This window comes from Bos mutus, chromosome 22 (genome assembly GCF_027580195.1).
Source record: "Bos mutus isolate GX-2022 chromosome 22, NWIPB_WYAK_1.1, whole genome shotgun sequence".
Classification (NCBI taxonomy): domain Eukaryota; kingdom Metazoa; phylum Chordata; class Mammalia; order Artiodactyla; family Bovidae; genus Bos; species Bos mutus.
Window position 1 is genome coordinate 8057485 of NC_091638.1, and position 24175 is coordinate 8081659.

A 24175-nucleotide genomic window follows, 5' to 3' on the forward strand; every position below is an offset into this window, starting at 1 on the left:
GAGACTGTTTCAATACAGAAGCATATTATCTCTGGATCCATAAATGTTCAGCCATTATAAACAAGAATCAAAGTGAAGAAAACAAAGAACATACAAGTCACATCTGTATAAGAAAGGTCAGAAAGAGTGGAGGAGGGCGTCTAGGAAGGAAGAAGAGAGGAAAGGAGGGAGGGAAGGAAGGAAGGAAGACAGTAAGGAAAAGAGAAAAAGACACAGAAATAGAAAGAATGAGAAAATCTATTTTCTAAGCCCGGAAAGAGCTACAGGCAAGGATCTCATTGTCCCTGAATGTGAGCCTGGGTCAGGAAAAAAAGAGGACAGAGGCACCTTTCCCTTTTGTAAGAAAGCAAACATGCCCTTCAAACCTTAAGGAACCAAAGAAACAAATTAAGGAATCTCATGGCACTGTTACAACTTTCTTATGAAAAAAACATTGTAGCAAATGGCTTTCAAATTCACATTAAAACATTTCAAATTCAATATTTTTTTCCTAGTACTAAAAAATAAACACTATTAAATGTTTTTATTGTTAAGACTCATAATGAATAAATTTTATTATGTTTTCCATTTTCCCCACTTAAAAAATTAATGTATAATTCATGTACCATAAAATTCACTTTCATAGTACACAATTCAGTGCTTTTAATATATTCACAAGACTGCAGAACCCTCATAAATATCCAATTCCAGAACACCTTCATCACTTCTAAAAAGAAATCTTACACCCACTGATGTCACCCTCTATTTTTCCCAACTCTCATCACTTAGCAACAATTAATTTATATGTTTGTGTGGATTCACCTATTCTATGCATTTCATGTAAATGGAATCATAAATATGTGCCAGTTTGTACCTAACTTGGTAATGCTTTCAAGTTCCATCCATCTTAGAGGATGCACTAGTATTTCATTTTTATGTCATATGATCCTTTTTATGGCTGAGTGATATTCCGTTTCATTGTATGTACATATCTGCTTAACCATTTACCAGCTGATGAACATTTGAGTTGTTTCCACTTTACAGCTGTTATGAATAATGTTGCTTGAACATTTATTCATGTATATATTTTAATTAGAACATATGTTTCATATGTCTTGGGTAAACAGCCGGGAGTGGAACTCTCTGTTTCACTTTTTGAGAAACTGCCAAACTGTTCCCAGGGTGGCTCTGCTTACATTCCATGAGCAGATACTTGTGATGCTCATACTTGTGATGTTTCAATTTCTCCATATCTTCACCAGCCATCCTAGTGAGCATGAAGAGGTGCTTTTGAATTTCATTTCCCTAATGTCTAAAGATGTTGAGCATCTTTTTATGTGCTTTCATTGGTAATTTGTATATTGTCTTTAGAGAAATGCGTATTCAAATCCTTTGCCTATTTTTTAAACAGAATTGTCTTTTTGTCACTGAGTTATGAAAATTCTTTATATATTTGAGATCTAAGTCCTTAATCAGATACGTGATTTGCACATTTTTCTCTATTTTGTGTGTTGTCTCTTCACTTTCTTGATGGTGCCCTTTGAAACAAAATTTTTAATTTTGAAGAAGTCCAAGCTTTATCCAGCTTCTCTTTGGTTGTGTGTGTTTGGTAAAGCATCTAAGAAAACATCGCATCATTCAAGGTAATGAAGATTTATACATGTGTTTCCTTCTAAGAGCTTTATAGCTGTAGCTCTTACATTTGGGTCTTTAATCTATTTTGAGTTAATATTTTGGATATAGTATGAGGTAGGCGTCCAAATCCATTTCTTGGCATGTGGCTATCCAGTTGTTCCAGCATCATTTGTTGAAAAGAATTCTTCTCTATGGCATGGTCTTGGCACCCTTGTTGAAAATCAACTGATCACAGATATATGGGTTTATTTCTGGACTCTCAATTCTTTGCATTGGTGTACATGTCTATCTTTATGCCAGTACCACATGGACTGGATTATTGTAGCTTTGAAGTAAGTTCTGAAATCAGAAAGTGTGAGTATACCAAGTTTGCTCTTTTTTCCCCAAGATCATTTCATCTATTCTGGATCCTCTGCATTTTCATATGAATTTTAGGAGCAGTTTGTCAATTTCTGTAAAAAGGTAGCTGGACTTTTGAGAGGGATTACATTGAATCCGTAAGTCAATTTCCTATCTTAACAATGAATGCCTTTCCATTTATTTAGATCTTTAAATCCTCTTAACAGTGTGTTGTAGTTTTCAGTGTACAAATGTGAAAGAAAACATACATATGGCCTTAATTCCCGGCAGAGCTCCTAAATCCCTTGTAATTTCTTACATGGTAGGATGGAGTACCTTTTGTTCTATTATTTGCTGGTGACCTAGTATCTGACAGAGCTCCTAAATTCCTTGGAATTTCTTGGGTGACAAGAGTGTCTTTTGTTCTACTGCAGCATTTCCTGGTGGGCTCCTAGATAGCTTCACGATGTGGGACGGTCCCAGAAAGATGAAACCATGGTTTGAAGCTTGGAATTTTCAGCCCCATCCTCCATCTTCTGGGAAGGGGCGTGGAGTTGGAGACCAAGTAAATGATCAACTAGGACTTTGTGATGAAGCCTCCATAAAAGTGCCAAAAGCACAAGATTCAGAGGTCCTCGTTGGTTTAACATACCCATATGCTGGGAGAGCGGCACACTGCAACTCCACAGGGAAAGCAGCTCTGGGCTTCAGACTTTTCCAGACCTCGTCCCCTGTATCTCTTCATCTGACTGCTCATTCATATCCTTTAATTCCCTTTGTAAAGGAGGGGGGCAAGGGCACCTCTGACTTAGAGCCAGTTGGTCAGAAGCACAGGTAACAACCTGGACTTGCAGTTGATGTCTGAAGTGTGGATGAGTCGGGGCGGGAGCCTTTAACCTGTGAGGCCTGTGTTAATATATATTATGTTCCAACTGAATTGCACTGAAGGATACCCAGCTGTTGTCTGATAATTGCTGGTGTGAAATCCCACACATTGGTGTCAGCAGTGTGAGTGTGAGAGTAAAGGAGAAACACAGGAGTAGTTTATTCCTAGAGAAGTCTTACACTCCTTCTGTTATATAGATTCCTAAGTATTTTTTCTTTTTGTGGTTATTGTCATTGGAAATGCTTTCTTACTTTATTTTCAGATTGTTCACTGCTAGCATTTAGAAATCCAACTGATTTTTGCATATTGATCTTACCTTCTATAACTTTTGCTAAACTCATTAAAAAGCTCGAATAGTTTTTTGTGAATTTCTTAGGATTTTCTATATATACGATCATGTTTTCTATATGTAAGATCAAGTTTTACTTCTTTTCCAATCTCGATATTTTTTATTTCTTTTTCTAGCCTAACTGACCTGGCTAGAATTTCCATGGCAATGCTCTTAGGAAGGGCAAGAGTGGACATCCTTATCTTGTTGATTTTCAGAGAAGCATCCAGTCTTTCATCATGTCATATATGATAGCTGTGGATTTTTCACAGATATCTTTATCAGGCTCAGAAAGTTTCCTTCTATCGCAGTTTGTTGAGTATTTTTATCATGAAAGGGTGACAGAATTTGTCAAATGTCTTTTCTGCATCTAGTGATCATGTGATTTTTATCCTTTGTTCTACTACAAGGTATATTATATTGATTGGTTTTCATATACTGAAATAACAATGCGTTTCTAGCAAGGTAATGTTTCAAATACAGAAAAGTTTTATGAAAATTAAAAGCAGTGATCAACCCACTGTTGACATCTTTGTCAACATTTTTGTACAGTCCTATAAATAAAAATGTTCATAAGTATTATTCATAATTGGAGAAGGCAATGGCACCCCACTCCAGTACTCTTGCTTGGAAAATCCCATGGACGGAGGAGCCTGTTAGGCTGCAATCCATGGGGTTGCTAAGAGTCGGACACAACTGAGCGACTTCACTTTTACTTTTCACTTTCATGCATTGGAGAAGGAAATGGCAACCCACTCCAGTGTTCCTGCCTGGAGAATCCCAGGGCTGGGGGAGCCTGGTGGGCTGCCATCTATGGGGTCGCACAGAGTTGGACACGACTGAAGTGACTTAGCAGCAGCAGAACATTATATATAGAAATATAAAGGAACTTTAGCTACATGCAATGATATAGATGAATCTTACAAAAAACCGTATTTGCCAGTCCTTCATATGTATAATTTTATGCAAAATGATGAAATTATCATACATTTTTTAGTAGGCTATATCACTTGATCTTTATCAAAAATATGACTTGTCAGTGGCTGCATGGCATATATAAGGGTATACCATAACTTAAACATTTCCCCTTGTAACATATCAAACTTGAATCTAATACATTATTAAAAGCATAATAAACGTTCTTTCTATTTCTTGGCATAGTTATCTAAAAACATTGGACTATAGGCTCAAAACATCGAACATTTAAAAAAGCTTCATGGGTATCATGAAAATGCCACTCAGATAAAAGTGCTCCATGATTATTTCACATCTGTACTTTTAACCGCATTCTTTATGACCAGCAGTCACTAACTTTAACTTTCTTGTTTTATTTATAGGTCAATTTGCATCTGTTTGATTACAACTGATGTTCAATATCTGTTCTGCTGTTTTGGTGGCAATTCTGAAATATGCTTTTCTTGACATATATAAAATTTTTTTTCTATAAAAATAAGCTCACCTGTATTCCCGAGATGTATAAAACTTGAAGACATTTTAGCTTTTTTTGCAGTACCTGGCAAAACCTTTTTCCCTTTCTGTTTTCAGCCACTTGTTACACTTAGATTTCAATCTGAGAGACTTTTCCCTCATGGATTTTTGGCTTTTATACTTAGAAATGTCTTCTCCAACCTGAGATTAGATGAATATTCAACTATTATGTTCTCATCAAGTTGCTTTACATTTTTGTTCAACTTTTTAGTCACCTGGAATAAATTGTTATACAGTGTAAAACATGATTCTAACTTACTTTTGTACCAGATTGCAAGCCATGTGTCTAAACACTGTTTAATGAATAATCTATGCTTTCCTCACTGGATGCGGCCATGCCACTTCCCCATGCAGTACATACACATCCAGAATCTCTGCACTTCCTATGGACTGCCAGTGGTCTACCTGCCTAGTGTTCTATCACTACTACTCAAGAGAAAGAAAAATGAAGCACAAAGGTAAGACAAATAATACGGCTAACCAACCGGAAACTCTTACGATGCATATAAAAAACAAACTCTGAATGGCTTTGGGGATGTAAGTTTAAGTTTTGATTACGATTAAGCTTTGCAGTTTTCCCAGATTCCCAAAAGCCTTTACCTTCTTGGGAAGGGAACAGAGGTAGGAGAAGGGGAACAGAGAAGCTGGGTACAAGACCGAACTTCCTCAGTAACCAGCAGCTGGATGAGGCAGTAGCGCAGAACTGAGAAAATTCTACAGGCAAATCAAGGAATCAAGAGCTCTTCCTTTGATCAAGATGATTAGGAAGAGGAGAAATAAGGCATTTTAGATATCTCAGAACTACATTCCAAGGACAGAATCATATAACATGTACGGACTACTCATAATTAGAAAGAATGAAATAGAGATGATAAAGTTATCACCACGTTACTGAAATTGATGATGGTTCATTAGTGTCCTGAGACCAGGGAGAAAATGCAGTACAGTTTCCTATAGTGAGCCAGCTTACCTAGTGATGCATAGGAACCTGGATTCAGGGCCCCTGCACCTAACCGGCCACTTCGCACAGCTTGTCCGGCAGCATGATGTGCCTTGGCACCAGCAGCAGCATTCACATCAATGTCACTTCGTGAACGCTGCAGGCTTCCAGGAAGAGAGCTGGCTTTGCTGCTGCCTGCTGATACTATGAAGAACAAAGGAAAGGTAACCTGTATTATTTTGATCATTGCAAATGGCGTAAAAATTATATACACTTGAAATCACCACCAGATACTGAATAATGATCCAAAAAGGAAATAGTGGCCAAATGGATACTAGAAAAGTACTTTTATTTCTAGAGTCTACAAAAGTACTTTAAAATCAGGATGCCCCAGTTTCAATGTTGTTGCAAGTAAATCATCTTGGACAATTTTTTCTCAATATTTCTCTGCCTCATTTCCCCCTTCCAAAAAAATGGGAAAAAATAACTATACTTTGTTAAAACTTCATAGGATTGTTTTGTAAATGAAAAGATGATATTTACAACTGATTCATGAAACTGAAGTGCTACACAAGATAAATAGATTTATTTGACCATAAAAATAATGCAAGTAGAACCAGTCTGGGGATAAGATAATTCAGAAAATAATTCAGGTTCTGCCACTCTCAGGCAATGCAAATTAAGTCATTAAATTTCTGGTGTTTAATGGCTGAGATGCTGAAAGAAGTCACCTCAGTTCAAAAATGGACCTGAATAAATATTAAAACATAAAAAATAAAATAAAAATAAATTTCTGGTGTTTAGTTTTTCAGTTTTAATAAGGAGTTTTATAAACTCTGAGTTATGACCCATTAATAAAGCTGTGAAATTAACTGAGTGGGTCAGGATGGCACTTTAGAGAAATGAAACAAAATAGAAAACAGAGTGTGTCACAAGTAAAGGTAAGTAGACTTCCTGGAACTTCAGATTATACTATACACATATATTGATATATAACATACTACATGTTACATGTATGTTGTAGGTATATAATTACATATAATACATTGTATGTAGTACATGTATATGGTATACAAACACAGGTTGTAAAGTGTATATGTGTGGTATTTACAATGTAAAATGATTTTCTCCTTGTGGGTCACATTAAAACAGTTTAAAAGCTATTGTTTTTAACTATTTAGCTTTTAAACAGTTCTAATGTGCTTCAAAAACTTTTAAGGAAAACTTTAAAAATGTTTTAAACTTTTAAATTCTTGATGACACATTGAGTGAGAAAAGCTTTTTACACAGTAACATTTATTTATAAAGTCACTTTTACTTTATTAAGTAAAATATGCTATGACTCTTAAAAAGGCAATTTACCTCTTCCAGCCACAGCAGATGGGTTTGCTGTAGACCATTTTGCAGAAAAGGGGCGACTGCAAGGTAAAAAGAAATACTTTTAATAACTTATCACTCCTCTGATAACACTTAATGAAACACCACTGAGATTTCTGAAGAGTTGAGAAGTACTTGGTTTCAATTTTTCTTTGACAAATCACTTCAGAACAGTTGCTGTCATGTATTACTGGTATCTAAATTAGTTGTGAAGCAAAAATGAAATAACTAGCACTGAATAAAGACTGTAAGCTCTACAGGAACAGGGACCAGGTGGCTGTATTCACTCTTGTCCTCGGCACACATATTATAACAGGGAACTCAATAATGGCCCTCTCCAACACTTTTATTCTGAGGTATTTTACTTAGAAGGAGAGAGAGGGAGTATTATTACCAGTACACAGGGAGTTCAGTGAAACCAAAGCCTCCATCACCTAAGTCATAACAGTTGTGGCCACTGGAAAGTCAAGCAATTACTCTGTAGTTATAATGCCATCTACAGTAGTGCTATTAAGTGTTACTGTGTGGGGCAAGAGAAACAAAGCTACAACTGCTGCTGAGGGTAACGTGTATTAACACGTACAGAAAGCAAAACAGCTAGAGTCATTTCAAAAGAATCCACTGCCTCCTTTAATATCTTTTCTGATTACTTACCTGTAACTACAATGGTACTCTGCAGCCCCAAAATAAACATATCTAAGTATGTAAGAGGGTCTGGAAAGTACACCTATGAATTTTATTTTACTTTATTATATTATTCATTTTTTCACTTGCTTGTCGTGCTATGTGGCTTGTGGGATTTTTAAAAATTTTATTATTTATCTTTGGCTGCACTTGACCGTCGTTGCTGTGCTGGCCTCCTCTAGTTGTGGTTCAAGGCATTCTCGTTGCGGAGGCTTCTCTTGTGCAGCTCGGGCTCTAGAGCACGCGGCTTCAGTAGTTGTGGGTCTTGCGCTGTAGAGCGCAGGCTCGGCAGCCGTGGCCCACGGTCTTAGCTGCCCTGTGACATGTACAATCTTCCCAGCCTAGGGATCGAATCTGTATTCTCTGCATTGGCGGGGGATTCTTAAATCACTGGACCACCAGAGAAGTTGGCTTGTGGGATTTTTAGTTCCCAGACCAGGGACTGAATCTGGGTCCATGACAGTGAGAGCATAGAGTCCTAACCACTGGACTGCCAGGGAATTCCCTATCTACAAATTTTAAAGGTGAGGGGAAGAGAGGTAATGTCAGACTACTGAAAATATTCTTGAGTTATTATTGTGTGTAAGTCGGTCAGCTGTGTCTGACTCTGTGACCCCATGGACTGTAGCCCACAAGGTTCTGTCCATGGAATTCTCCAGGCAAGAATACTGGAGTGGGTTGCCATTCCCTTCTCCAAGGGATATTCCTGGCCCAGGGATCAAACCCAGGTCTCCACGCTGCAGGCCAATTTTTTACCATCTGAATCACCAGGGAAGCCCTAAGTTATTATTATTAAATGGTAAATTTGGCATTTGGTTATCAAACCCAATATTATATTATTTTTATAACTGTCTCCTAAAACTGTTATGCTGAGGCAGATTGATTCAAGTCCACAGATTTCAAAGTTGTTTATGTTTAAAGATGTTCTAATAAAATACCTTATTTAGATCCTTGCCACTCAAAGAATGGTCCATAGACAAAAAGCAGTGACATCACCTTCAGTTCAGTTCAGTTCAGTTGCTCAGTTGTGTCCGACTCTTTGCGACACCATGAATCGCAGCACGCCAGGCCTCCCTGTCCATCACCAACTCCTGGAGTTCACTCAGACTCACATCCATCGAGTCAGTGATGCCATCCAGCCATCTCATCCTCTGTCATCCCCTTCTCCTCTTACCCCCAATCCCTCCCAGCATCAGAGTCTTTCCCAATGAGTCAACTCTTCACATGAGGTGGCCAAAGTACTGGAGTTTCAGCTTTAGTATCATTCCTTCCAAAGAAATCCCAGGGCTGATCTCCTTCAGAATAGACTGGTTGGATCTCCTTGCAGTCCAAGGGACTCTCAAGAGTCTTCTCCAACACCACAGTTCAAAAGCACCAATTCTTCAGTGCTCAGCTTTCTTCACAGTCCAACTCTCACATCCATACATGACCACTGGAAAAACCATAGCCTTGACTAGACGGACCTTTGTTGGCAAAGTAATGTCTCTGCTTTTAATATGCTATCTAGGTTGGTCATAACTTTTCTTCCAAAGAGTAAGCATCTTTTAATTTCATGGCTACAGTCACCATCTGCAGTGATTTTGGAGCCCAGAAAAATAAAGTCTGACACTGTTTCCACTGTTTCCCCATCTATTTCCCATGAAGTGATGGGACCAGATGCCATGATCTTAGTTTTCTGAATGTTGAGTTTTAAGCCAACTTTTTCACTCTCCTCTTTCACCTTCATCAAGAGGCTCTTTAGTTCCTCTTCATTTTCTGCCATAAGGGTGGTGTCCTCTGCATATCTGAGGTTATTGATATTTCTCCCTGAAATCTTGATTCCAGCTTGTGCTTCTTCCAGCCCAGCGTTTCTCATGATGTATTCTGCATATAAGTTAAATAAGCAGGGTGACAATATACAGCCTTGACACACTCCTTTTCCTATTTGGAACCAGTCTGTTGTTCCATGGGAATGTGTAAAATATGCAGAATCTCAGGTCCCATCCCAGATTTACTTAATCAGATTCTGTATTTTAACAATGATCTTCAGCCGACTCATATACAAAGTTTGAGTACAGCAAGAAAAAGTAAAGGGAAAAAAAGCAACAAAGCTCATTCGAGGTGAAGGATTTATCACAAATTTAAATAGAAGTTTAGGTACGATTATTCCTACAATAATTTTTTTTTTTTAATCAAATCGTATCTTCTTTTACTCTGAAAACTTGTAAGCCACTGAACTCTTATTTAGTACAGTACTCATAAGACCCTGTCAGTACTTCCTGCAATTGTGCCCCAGATACCTCTCTCGCCCACGCTGGTACCTGTCCAGGACCAGGAAGTTGCCAACGCAACTAGCAGTCTTTGTGGGGGTGAAGACCCTAAAGACACAGCAACTACAGCGAGGTAGACCGATATTCTGTGAGCTGCTCTTCCCTAGAGAAATCTGCAGATATTTGTGGCCACTGCTAGGGATCTTAGCCATCTTACAGGGCTAGAGAAACAGAAAATAGGGTATAACTGCCAAGGCAGCAAGGGTTTGAGGTGGCCAGCATAATGATGAGAGTGGAGTCACAGAGAAGTGAGTCAGACACTAGATAATTTTGTGCCCTGGAGGGAGTTGCTGAAAATCTCAAACTGTGCCAGAGGCAAGCAAAGAAAGCAATGGCATGTTTACCAGTCACACAGTGCTGTGTAAAAGTTTTAAAGATGATTTCTGAATCTCCATTATAATCCCTCCACAACAGTGCCCTAGAAATGGGCTACTTATTATATGGACTATTTTGGGTGTATTAAAAAAAAGTATATGAATTAGTGGTTTCCAATCTTTCTCAAGACATGAACATATTCTAACAAAACGTGTCTGAAAATGTTCGCACAAACTTTGAATCCCTAAAACTCAACCCAATGAGAAGAAGCTATACAAGCATGTAATCCAACCCCTGAGGCAACAGACCAAAGGAAATAAGCACATTCAGTCATCATTCTTCCAAGGCTTTAAGAAGAAAGCAATCAGATACTCAGCTATCCAACTTAAGGAACTCTGTGGAGCTGAAAAGAGGAAGTAATCAGTAATGATCCTTTATATGACCTTACTTGAGGCTTTCTTGGGAGCTAGATGAGGACCTGTCTGATTGTGGAAGAGATGCTACACTGCCAGAACTCTTTAAGTAAGTCTGAAGACTCTTCTGATAAGACGGCTCGAGGGAATTATACAGTGTTTCAGCTTCACCGGGGAAGTGGTTTCTAAGACCCATATATGTCCTGTAAAACAAACAACAAAATTTAAGGTTTTTTTCTAAAAAAACAAAAACACCTTAAAGAAATAACTTTGCATGATTACACATTAACCGTAAAATGTGTACATTCAAGAAAAGCAAAAGTTTTTAACCCCAAAGGTTTTAATACAGCCACAATGTGCCAAGTGAATACTTTCTAAATTAAACAAGTTTTTGGAGGAAGACAACAGGCTTTTGAGAAAAGGAATCTCAGTTCAAAACCTGACTATAATCCTTACAATTTGGGTGGCCTTGTGCAAACTTCCAGATCTCCAAACTTCAGTTGCCAAAGGAGATAGCACCTTCATTGGATCATTTTAAGGATTAAAAAAGAACATATACCTACTGCCCTACAAAGTATCAGGTACGTAACAAATGTTCAGTAAATTAGATATTTTTATTCACAACAAAAGTGAACATGTTATGATGTAATACGAATACTGATGGATATATAAACAACAAGGCTAAGTGAACTGATAAGACAACCAGTACAGGTTTAATGGAGAAAAATCAATCTCCACTTGACTAAAGAGCTGATCAAATACAATACTTGGGACACTTTCAATATTTTCATTCTCCCAGCATAATGTCTGTCGAAGAAAAGACCAAAGTATGTTTAAACCACCACAAAAATACGTTATAGACTTACTTTCTTGCCTCCACTCTGGCCTCAGCATCAGCATCATGAATTCCCTTCTTAATAGTTTCAACCAAGACAGCTGCATGTCTATAAAATAAAGTACCTTTGGGATCACGTATAAAACTGTCTATTTCACCACAAACGATACTGCCTATATACTATGTATCACACAGCAATCACAAATGGGCAGGGAGAGAAAAAAGGCAACTAGCATACAATAATGGATCTAAGACTGCAAGACTTCCTAATGCTCTGCCCCACTAATTTTATTCATGTATGGTTTCCTTCTGACAAGTCAAACATTATAAACCTGAACATAATTATTTTTATATGGAATCCAGACAAATAGTACTAACGTTTTAACTTTTTCATGAATTAAAGAAAATCTTGTGTGTGGTTCCTCACTAACCTACCAGTGTAGAAATGTGCTAGCAGTACAATCAGTTACTAACCAGACTGAATAGCAGCTGCCACAAAAGAACTTAAAGAAAACTTGGAATTATGTCATGCCTGCAGTAAACAACATATTCTATTTTTTAAAAATGGGATGTGAATAGATTTAATGCTTTCCATAAGAATGGAAAATCAGCAATGTATTCAACATAAATACATGTGTATCCCAAGCTTCACATGTGAAACAAATGAGAAATACAGCCATACAGATAGCCAGTGACTGACTCGCTGCCCTTATTTTCCTCTTTTTCGCTGCAGAGCTTCATTAAACACTGCCCAGGATATACACGGCCAATGACACCTGACAGCTGGTGTGGAGAAATCTGCCAACAGATCTCTCTCACGTTTTTGATCTCTTTCCTCTGAAAAGAAGTGCCTTTCTTCTATCCTAAATCATTCATTACTTGATTAATTGCACCTTGGGAAACCTATCTTACATGACTAGAAATACATTTTAAACTACCTGCCCAATTTAACCTGGAATTTCTTATAAAACCTGGAATTTCTTGCCCAATTTAACCTGGAATTTCTTGCCCATTCACCTAAGAGACCCTCATTCACCCCACAAAGAAGCAAATCACAGCTACAATGAGTAAGAGGAGCACCTCAGCTTTAAAGGAAAATCAGTACAAATAACTTTTAAAGGAAAATGGGAAATAATGCAAATCCAATACCATCAATTTCTAAAGAACTGATGACAAAGGGGAGGGGAGAGTGGTGGAAGAGGAAGAGTCGATGCATACCTTTCCAATGAGTGGGTCTGCCACTCCTGTAACAATAAATCTAAAAATTCAAATGAACGCCTGAAAAACAAAAATAAACTATTAACTAAATGTTGCAACATTAATACTCAGTTATATAATTTTACAACTAAATGTTAATTAATACTTTCTTCTATAATACAGCATTTTGTCTTCTGAATTAAAGTATAAGACATATTTTTAGATATTTTTACTATCAAATACTTAACTTTTTTTAAGACTCCAACTATTCCTATGCTTAATAGTTCAAAAAGACCTTAATTTTAACTTGAAAATGTTTTTCAAATATAAAATTTAATTTAATTTAAAAGATACTTATCAAACACCTACTATGCACTAGAAATTGAAGATACACAATGGTGACCAAGAAAGCTATGATGTCAACTCAAACACTACATACAAAACAACAAATTAACCCTTACCCTCTCAATCTACTCGTGGAGTCCGTATGGTACAGATCAGGAAATAACACGGAGGTTAAACTAATTTGCCCGTAGTGACAGAGTGGGACTTAAACCCTGACATTTGAAGCAGTTGATATCACCTCCCTCATCCAAATCCAATAATCACGTCTCAATTCTGTCTGAAATCTCTTGAATTTACTCAATAAAATCTTTAATCTTCCTCTCAATTATCACAAATACAGCTCCAGTTTTCCACCCCATCTCTTACATGAGATGTAAGAAGTCCTACTTAATTAAACCAATGCTTTTCATTGTCCCTTTTTAATCACTGTTCACTGCTGGAATAAAAACTAGGATGGATGACATTACTTCTCACCAAAAACCGCTGATCAAACAATATCAGAATTTCTCTTCCAGTCATTTAAAGCCCTCCATATCCTGACTTCTATCTATCCCCTTTCCCTCCACAGTCAGCCTCTTTTCCTACTGAAACCTCCCATTTATCACATCTTCTGGGCTCAGTGGCCTGTCCAATGGCTCTGCAGCCTGCAGCATAGCTTTCCATCTCTGCCTACACCTCACTTCCTTTACAGGTATTGAAATACTCCCCATTTTCAGGATAATTCTATGATGCATTTCTTGACTTCCTCTTCTCTGTAACATCCCTAATTTTCCAATTACCATTTTATTCAGTGTAAGACAGTGACTGGTAAATCTTTTCTGTAGAGGGCCTGAGAGTAAATATTTCAGGCAGCAAATATTTTAGGCTTTGAGAACAACACAGTCTCTAATTTTTTTTTCCCCACCTTTTTAACCACCTTTCAAAAATGTTAAGTTACAGTTTTAGCTTGTCCCTGTACAAAACTAGACTGTTGGACAGATCTGCCCAATGGACTGTTATTTGCTGACCCTGATATAAGAGAGAGGTAATTAAACAACTGTCCCCAAATTCCAAATCACTTACAGGTAACAATGATGTCTTATTTTCCCGAACATTCTAAGTACTTAAATACACATATTTATCAAACAAAAGAGGGGAAAGAGTTTTTTACAATTCCCTGAAATACCCAATACACAAATCCTGTTTTCGTCTTTAACACTAATGGCGCTAGTGGTGACACCAGTGATATCAAAGATTGTAGAGATACTGAGACAGACATTGACAGACTAACATGATTGTATACTCTGTGCCAAACACTATGTTCATGTCTTCTAGTGTCCTTCTCATTTAACCTCACAACTCTATGGGATCCACATCATTAGACCCACTAACATACACAGACATGAGGTTTAGGGCAATTAAATGACTGCCCAAGGCAGCACAGTCAATCAAAGTTGTAGGATTCTAGGTGAGGGCTGACTCTAGACTCCAAACTCTCTGAAAACCAAAGAAATAGTGGCCCAAATAAACCAAAATGTGGGAGATCCGGGTTTGATCCCTGGGTTTGGAAGGTCCCCGGGTGAAGGGAACGGCTACCCATTGCAGTATTCTGGCCTGGAGAATTCCATGGAGAAGTCCATGGGGTCGCAAAAAGTCAGAAATGACTGAGCGACTTTCAGACACACTTTAATACGAAAAGGCCAAGAAATGTGGATAGTCATAATAAGCACTTTGTTCCTTTTTGCCTTACATTAAGTTAAAAAACTTTAATAAGGTTTCTAGAAGGCAAGAAATTGATGACAACTAATTTTTGTACCCAACTAAGAATCAGACATAATGCAATATTCAACATAAAGCTATACTAAGTTTTTTCAAAACTTACCTCCTTACAGGAACTGATTTCGATGTGCAATTGCTTGTTATTAAAGGTATAAGTCTGGGTACATGAGTATGCTGAAAAAGACAGTTTAGAAGAGGTTGAGAAATACCGTGTACCTTACATAATCTCTTCCTTTACTTGCTTTGCATTCAAGTATTTAGCTATATTAGAAAAGAACAAAAATAACCATAAAATCAGATTTTGAAAGAAATTAAGACCAGTCAAAAGGTTTTCCCAAATTCAATAGTAACGATACAATTTCAGAAGGGCAGATATAGTTGTAATATTAAATAATAAGGACAAGTTAACTGATAACTACAGAGAACTGTTAGGACAGTGTACTTTGGGGGGAACCAGACACATACTGGTCTTATTTTTTGATGTACCATGGCTACTGCTGGAGAGCACAGTATTGCTATGTCATCAAAGCAGGTTATCAGAGTGAATCTGCGTAATTATCAAGAATGCACTTTGAAACGGTGATTTTAACTGAACTTTCATCCTGGCTGAACCACAGCTCTCTAGAATTCAGGTATATAATCTTCTGATTTCTATTAGTAATTCTTACATTCTTCTTTGGTGAGAGTGTTTGTGTGTTAGTCGCTCAGTTGTGTCTGACTCTTTGCGACCCCATGGACTGTAGCCCGGCAAGCTACCCTGTTACTGGGATCCTCCAGGCAAGAATAGTGGAGTGGGTTGCCATTCCCTTCTCCAGGGGATCGTCCTGACTCAAGGATCGAACCTGGGTCTTCTGTATTACAGATTCTTTACCACCTGAGCCACCTCTTCTTTAGTAAAGCAAACACTAAGAAGTTCACAAGAGACGTTAAAATAAAACAGTAACCTAAGGATACATATTTGATGCTTTAAATCTCCTATTTTTCTTTTGAGCTGATGGTACAGGCTGGGTTACCTAGGAAGCAGGCTGTGAGATGGAGTTCAGCCTTTTTAATATTAAGCAGCGCTTTTGGGATCAACACTGGTGAAGTGAGAAGGAAGCAAGACTAGGCAAAGGAAGAAATCAATCTGTGATATAGCCCAAGGACCTCTTTACCCAAAGTCACTGGGGAGCTCTGGAAGATAGTCTCAAAATGGCCTAAGATGGCCAAACTCTACTCTTCCACGTCAATCAGTTTACTGGATATGGGCCATAACTAGGAAAGGGCAAGACTCCAGGAAAGGCAGATCTCTACAAGCTTTGCAGGCTTTGAAGAGGCTGCAGCTAAAGGCTGTCAGCCCACAGAGCTTCCGTACTTGGGAGGAAACAAGTCTTAGAGTGAAGGAAAGAGTGAGTGGCCACAACTAACTCAACCAACACAGAGGGAACACTGTTTTCACCTCTGACAGAGGGAAGCCACCCACAGACCTGAAGTTGTTCAAGATGAGGATAATGCAACACAGTGCTGGTCTGCATGTTATTCAACTGCTATATCCAGTACGGAAGGGCTCTGTGGACTTGCTCCCCTAGCACGAGGGACCAGTTTTGTGGATGACAAGTTTCCCATGAACAGGTTGGGGGTGCGGGGGGGGGAGGGCAACAGGGGGTGGGGTGGTGATGGTTTTGGAATGATTCGAGTGCATTACATTTTTCATGTACTTTATTTCTATTAGAGCATCCAGAAGAACTCATCCCTGAACATTACTGAGGAGTTAAAAGAAAGCCCAAAGGGACTCCCTAGCCATAGTATACTACATAGCAGGTCTCACCTACCTTCCTCCTCCTCTCTCTCATGATCTCAAAATCCTACTGCTGCTGATTAACTCTTAAACAACACAGTGGCAGAGATGGGGCTAGAGACTAACCTATTGCTACACCATATTCAGGGGAGCTATTCCAAAGGAAAATAAGTGATCCTCACAATTACAGATGATGCATTCAAACAAATACTAAATCAGAACAACTTAGAAGCAGGCCCCTGGGAAACAAACAAAAATATAGAAAACAGGAAATAATGTAAAACAACAACAACCTGATCCGTATTTTCTGTGAGATGATGGGACATGTTATTGTCTCAATAACATGAGACAAACTCATGAAAAACAGGCAATCTGAAAATAATACATGAAGTATAAACAAACCTAAAAATGGCAAATTGGGTACTGTCAAGTAAGCAGAATTTAAAGGATTTTTCCTGAGAACATATACAACTGAAAGACAGGAAACAAACAGAAGCAATAAATAAATGATACATGAAAACTAACATAAATTTGAACAAACTTCATTTTAGTCAGAAATCTTGCTCCTCTGTGTAAAGACAGCACAAATGAAAGATGCTGTGAGGGAACTCCTAACAGAGAGACTCTCCTACAAAGCTTCCTAAGGCAGCAGTGGTGCTGTTTTTAAATAAAAGAATCAAACAACATCTCACTATAAAAACAACAGAGTGAAGAAAACAATTCTTTGTGAAAAGGACATAATTCTGAGAGAAAAGAAATGTGAACCTCAAGTCCAATTTTTGAATTCTTGTATAATGGCAAAGCAAAGCCATTTAGAAATATGAAAAAATAAATATCTATGAAAACTGAGAACACAGTGCTGCTGCTGCTGCTAAGTCACTTCACCCGTGTCCGACTCTATGCGACCCCAGAGACGGCAGCCCACGAGGCTCCCCCGTCCCTGGGATTCTCCAGGCAAGAACACTGGAGTGGGTTGCCATTTCCTTCTCCAATGCATGAAAGTGAAAAGTGAAAGTGAAGTCGCTCAGTCATGTCCGACCCTCAGCGACCCCATGGACTGCAGCCTACCACGCTTCTCCGTCCGTGGGATTTTCCAGGCAGGAGTACTGGAGTGGGGTGCCATTGCCTTCTTTAAAGAACACACTAAGATCAAGCAAATATTTTTAATGGGAAGAGTCCTAATAAACACTGGGCAGGAATAAAAGCAGGAAAAAAAAAAAACCCACCATAGTCAACTTTAGTTGCTCGAAATTAATTCAGTGGTTAAGGGGAAAACAATGACACAAATAAGATAAAAATATATACTTCTTTTTTTTTTTAATATATACTTTCCAAAAGGCTGGGGAAGTAAAAGAGAATTTATTCTTGACACTGACAAAAAACAAGAAATTTTTAAGAAAATAAGATATAAAAAAAAATAAGACCATAAAGAACTAAAATAATATGAACAAACTAGATTTAGAAATGAATAAAGCACTCTATAAATGAATTCCATATTTCACAAATACTAAAAGACTACCTATCTAAATATATGATGTACTCGGATATTAACAAAATTCAGGTTATTCAATGAAAAAGAAATTGTACCATCAAATTCTCTGATCAGAATGTCATGAAATTACAAAATGATAAGAATGACAAAAGAACCATCTGAAAATGCAGACAATATCCTTATGTAATTCAATGAGAAAGTTGAAATGGAAATTACAAACGACTGAGAAATATAAAATAGAGTGTGGTAAATCTAAATCGCTGGATGCTGCTAACGCCAAACTCAGAACACAACATTATGATAAGAAAGTCTTATGTGATTAAACAATAAAAACTATGACAAAGTGAGAATATACCACAAAAATCTAGGGGAAAAAAAGAAGTAAGCCACAGTAAGTCAAATAAAGTAATTAAGAAACATAAATATAGAAATTAAACAACTAGAAAAAAATAAAAGAACCCCATGGGTACCAATGTAACAAATTTGAAGCTTATAAAAAATCTCTTAATAATACCTCTAGCAAGTATTTTCCTTTTTTTTTTTTTTAAAAAAGAACATATAATAATATAATACAAAATGGTAATATAACCCTGGTAGAAGAAACTTTTCTTAAATTAACAGTATACAACTTCATGTCAAGAGTCTTCTTAAGTATTAGCCAACTGCATCTAGCAGTATCATAATGTAAATGGCCAAGGAGAATTCATTTCATGAATGTACAATGGATAAATGAAGAGAGACAATCATTTCTAAAGGGATATCTGACAAGATTCCACATCTACTACTGATCAAAATTTAGCAAAATATAAATAGGAGGAAATTCTCAGACCTAATCCAGAATATCCAAAAATTCATCCCAGAGGTCATATTTAAAGCACTCCTATTAAACTCAGAGAAAAAAATAAAGATTTCAATCATTTCCACCAGTTTTGAACACTGTTATGAAGGTGCCAGATTTAGTGAAGCTTACAAAAATATTAAAACAGAAAGAAAGGGGACATTTTCTGAGATAGATTCATGGATTTCTTCACAGGCACAGATTTTACTGCTGAAAAACACCTGGTACAGCAGCATTAGAGAGAGATATCATTTACCAGGAGAGGACAAATTGATCAAAGAAACTGGAAAGGCATTTAAAAAACAGACCCATATATTTATGGAAATTTACTACAAGAAAACAGTGGTAGTTTAAGAAAAGACTGAACTATAATCTACTATACACCACGGGGTCAGCTGGTTTTGTATCTGGGGGAAAACAAAGTCAGATATCCATATTGTACACAAAAATAAAATTAAGTTAGATCTAAATCTAAGAAACAAAATCATAAAAGGTTTAAAAACTGACTATTTTTATAACTGAGAAATGGGGAAGGTTGTTTTAACTTTATATAACAAAACCCACAAAAATAGAATTGTCTCAAAACAAAAAAATATCAAATTTCTATATATATATCAAATGTAGCTTAAACAATATATGAAGAAATGACAAACTGGTAGAAAATATTTACAAATAAAATTAATATACAGTTGTCCTTCAGTGTCCACGGGGGTGGTTCTGGGACCCTGTGAGGATACCAAAATTCGGGGATATACAAATCCCTTACATAAAATGGTACAGTATATGCATAAAACCTACACTTTTTTTTCCTGTATACTTTGTCATCTCTAGATTACTTAATTAGTTAATATAATGTAAATGATACACATATAGTTGTAATTATTATAAATGTTATAGAAACAGATGCCAGCAGAAGGCAATACAAGTTTTGCTTCTTGAAATGCATTACAATTCTTTCCCCCGCAAATATTTCTGATTTGAGGTTGGTTGAATCCACAGATGCAGAACCCATGGATAAGGAGGACCAACTGTTCTAATAACATAGAAAAAAGGCCATAGAAAAAAACGCAAGGAAAAAATGCACAGAATATAAACTGGCAATCCTTAGAAAAACTATTAAAGGAAAAAAATACCTAATGTTTTCTAATAATCCAAGAAATGCAAAGTAGAATATGAAATAATATTCTTTAATTATTAAATTTTAAAACCTTTAAGATACTAATAATACACAGCGTAAGGTAAAGGACAGAGAAAAAGAATTTCACAAACTTCAAATATGGTGAGGACAGCTTAATATTATGCCCCTTAACTAAGACCTGACTTAGACATCAAAAATAATTAAACAAGGGAAGCTGCCTGAGTACATGAAGTTTAAAAGCAAAGGTAAAAAACATTTATACATATATATAAAATATAAATGCTACACTTACATTTTGTAGTAAATATAGTTTGTATATGCACAAAATAGAGGTTTGGAAAAGTACATCCTGAATGGTTAGAGTGGTGAGTTGTAGAAGAGCAAAATTTAAAAATTTAAGTGGGGAAGTTTTACATTTTTAACTCTTCTTCTGCCACCTTTAAGAGGTGGATGATGAGAAATATTAAGAATTTGCTGTCATCTATTACCACTGCTTGTAATATTTTTACTGTTTAACATTTGTCTGTTACTACAGAAGCAGAAGATATTAAGAGGTGGCAAGAATACACAGAAGAACTGTACAAAAAAGATCTTCACGACCAAGATAATCATGATGGTGTGATCACTCACCTAGAGCCAGACATCCTGGAATGCAAAGTCAAGTGGGCCTTAGAAAGCATCACTACGAACAAAGCTAGTGGAGGTGATGGAATTCCAGTTGGGCTATTCCAAATCCTGAAAGATGATGCTGTGAAAGTGTTGCACTCAATATGCCAGCAAATTTGGAAAACTCAGCAGTGGCCACAGGACTGGAAAAGGTCAGTTTTCATTCCAATCCCAAAGAAAGGCAATGCCAAAGAATGTTCAAACTATCTATTGCAATATTGCACTCATCCCACATGCTAGTAAAGTAACACTCAAAATTCTCCAACCTGGCTTCAGCAATATGTGAACCGTGAACTTCCTGATGCTCAAGCTGGTTTTAGAAAAGGCAGAGGAACCAGAGATCAAATTGCCAACATCTGCTGGATCATGGAAAAAGCAAGAGAGTTCCAGAAAAACATGTAATTTTGCTTCATGGACTATGCCAAAGCCTTTGACTGTGTGGATCACAATAAACTGTGGAAAATTCTGAAAGAGATGGGAATACCAGACCACCTGACCTGCCTCTTGAGAAACGTGTATGCAGGTCAGGAAGCAACAGTTAGAACTGGACATGGAACAACAGAGTGGTTCCAAATAGGAAAAGGAGTACGTCAAGGCTGTATATTGTCACCCTGCTTATTTAACTTATATGCAGAGTACATCATGAGAAACGCTGGGGGCTGGATGAAGCACAAGCTGGAATCAAGATTGCTGGGAGAAATATCAATAACCTCAGATATGCAGATGACACCACCCTTATGGCAGAAAGTGAAGAGGAACTAAAAAGCCTTCTGATGAAAGTGAAAGAGGAGAGTGAGAAAGTTGACTTAAAGCTCAACATTCAGAAAACGAAGATTATGGCATCTGGTCCCATCACTTCATGGGAAATAGATGGGGAAACAGTGGAAACAGTGTCAGACTTTATTTTTGGGGGCTTCAAAATCACCGCAGATGGTGACTGCAGCCATGAAATTAAAAGATGCTTACTCCTTGGAAGGAAAGTTATGACCAACCTAGATAGCATATTCAAAAGCAGAGACATTACTTTGCCAACAAAGGTCCGTCTAGTCAAGGCTATGGTTTTTCCAGTGGTCATGTATGGATGTGAGAGTTGGACTGTGAAGAAAGCTGAGCATCGAAGAATTGATGCTTTTGAACTGTGGTGTTAGAGAAGACTCTTGAGAGTCCCTTGCACTGCAAGGAGATCCAACCAGTCCATCCTAAAGGAGATCAGTTCTGGGTGTTCATTGGAAGGACTGATGCTGAAGCTGAAACTCCAGTACTTTGGCCACCTCATGCGAAGGGTTGACTCATTGGAAAAGACTCTGATGCTGGGAGGGATTGGGGGCAGGAGAAGAAGGGGACGACAGAGGATGAGATGGCTGGATGGCATCACCAATTTGATGCACGTGAGTGTTGGTGAACTCTGGGAGTTGGTGATGGACAGGGAGGCCTGGCGTGCTGCGATTCATGGGGTCGCAAAGAGTCGGACACGACTGAGTGAACTGAACTGACCTGACCTGTAACATGATTCACACACACACGCTCACACATGCACATGCGTATTGTGCCTATTATATTCTGTATACAAGCATCTTTACTTTGTGATCCTCTTTATTATTTAAATTTCATTAATACCTGTGTATTACTTTTATTATCAGAAAAATTACTCAAAAGTAATTTTTTTCTTGGGGTTTAAAAAAATTCCAATGATTTATTTAAGTACATTGAAAGAGAGAGAGAGAGACAGACAAATGGACAGGCAGACACACAGAGGAAGACAGGAAAAAAAAAAAAAAGAAAGGAAAAGAACCTACCCGAATTATGAATCTGATTGCTGCACATCCAGAAGTCGCCATGACTTTTGCACTATTGGGGACGAGATTAAAGAGTGTAGGTACAATGGCTTCAGCGCCATGATCAAACTTGTTTCCCAAAACTGTTGAAAGATGGCTATAAAGGAAGACAAAAAATGTTGTCTTAGAAAAATAGTTTAACATTAAATATAGGTAGGACCATGTAATTTTAAAATATTCTTTTACTGAATTAACCTAAAATCTTTATTTTAACCAGTTCTAAAATCGCAGAAAAACAAGAGAGAAAGGGAAGTGCAGATATTAAGTATTTCTTTCTTCTCCCTGACCTTTTACTGTCTAGTGCAGAGTTGACTTTGGCATTTTAAGCATCTCTCTGCAATAGAGAAGCCATTTGATCTCAGAATTTAAGCATGAACATGACAGGTAAAACACTCAGCTTTGACTGTCCTGATGTTTAGTCTTTATCCATCAGATATTTTCATTCTGATGCCCCAGTATCAATCTTATATTCAACATACTGTACAAACAAGTAAAATCTTACCCAAATCAGTATTCTGCTATTTGTATTAATGGTACCACTACTATTTCAGTCACAAATACTTCCTGACATGTTTGGTGTAGGATTTCAGAATTCTTGATTGAAAATAGAACTCTACCATACAATGGTTACCAGCTTCCCTGGTAAACCGACAGTAAAGAATGGTGGTTCAGTCGGTAAAGAATCTGCGTGCAATGCAGGGTACTCGGGTTCAGTCCCTGGGTTGGGAAGTTCCTCTGAAGAAGGAAATGGCAATCCATTCCAGTATTCTTGCCTGGGGAAAATTCCATGAACAGAGGAGCCTGGTGAGCTACAGTCCAGGGGGTCCCAAGGAGTTGGACACAACTGAACAGCTAACACACATACATTGACTGGAGCTTCCCAGGTGGCGCCAGTGGTGAAGAGCCTGCCTGCCAATGCAGGAGACATAAGAGACGTAGCTTTGATCCCTGGGCAGGGAAAATCCTCTGGAGGAGTGCATGGCAACCCACTCTAGTATTCTTGCCTGGAGAATCCCACAGACAGAGGAACCTGGCAGGCTACAGTCCATGGGATCGCACAGAGTTAGATATGACTGAAGTGACTTAGCGTGCACAGATGCACTGGTTAGTTGGGTGACTCTAAACAAATGTGTCTTCTCTTTCCAAATTTGCAGTTAAACAACTAATCCAGCCTAATTAATTTGATATGGTTTGCCGTCTATGGGGTCACACAGAGTTGGACACGACTGAAGTGACTTAGCAGCAGCAGGAGCAGTATGACTTTAGGTAAAACACTTATGAAGAATGCTGTTAATACTCACATTTCTACATAATTATACCTTATTTAGAATACAGTTGGCTCCGAAATACCAGATTCCTGATTCAAAGCAGTACTCAGACCTATTTACTAGTGTTCAGTTACACATTCAGTTTTCCCTTGTGAAACTCAGATGAGAAGCAGGGGAGGCCACCTGTGCCCTGATGTTGCTGTCCTCCTCTAAAGTGTGAGCCTTTTGTTCTGGTCAGCAGGTGATGTCCTTTGGAAGTAGCCTCATCTTTCCCAGCTTGTTAGGAGGGGTAGCCTGAGAGTACTCAGCTTCGAGTAGCCTGAGCAGTACGAT

General features: G+C 37.8%; 1 protein-coding gene across 15 annotated transcripts in view; it reads right to left on the reverse strand.

Moving 5' to 3' along the window:
• Positions 1–24175, reverse strand: part of CLASP2 (cytoplasmic linker associated protein 2) — a 174508-nt gene that overhangs the window by 69151 nt on the left and 81182 nt on the right. For all 15 annotated transcript variants that reach the window (XM_070359942.1, XM_070359939.1, XM_070359950.1 and 12 more), the window contains 7 exons: positions 22536–22671; positions 14932–15002; positions 12747–12806; positions 11560–11637; positions 10729–10896; positions 6958–7013; positions 5626–5799 (listed from right to left, as the gene is read on the reverse strand). In XM_070359942.1, coding sequence (XP_070216043.1) covers positions 5626–5799; positions 6958–7013; positions 10729–10896; positions 11560–11637; positions 12747–12806; positions 14932–15002; positions 22536–22671 — 743 coding nt within the window. The remainder of the gene's footprint in view (positions 1–5625; positions 5800–6957; positions 7014–10728; positions 10897–11559; positions 11638–12746; positions 12807–14931; positions 15003–22535; positions 22672–24175) is intronic.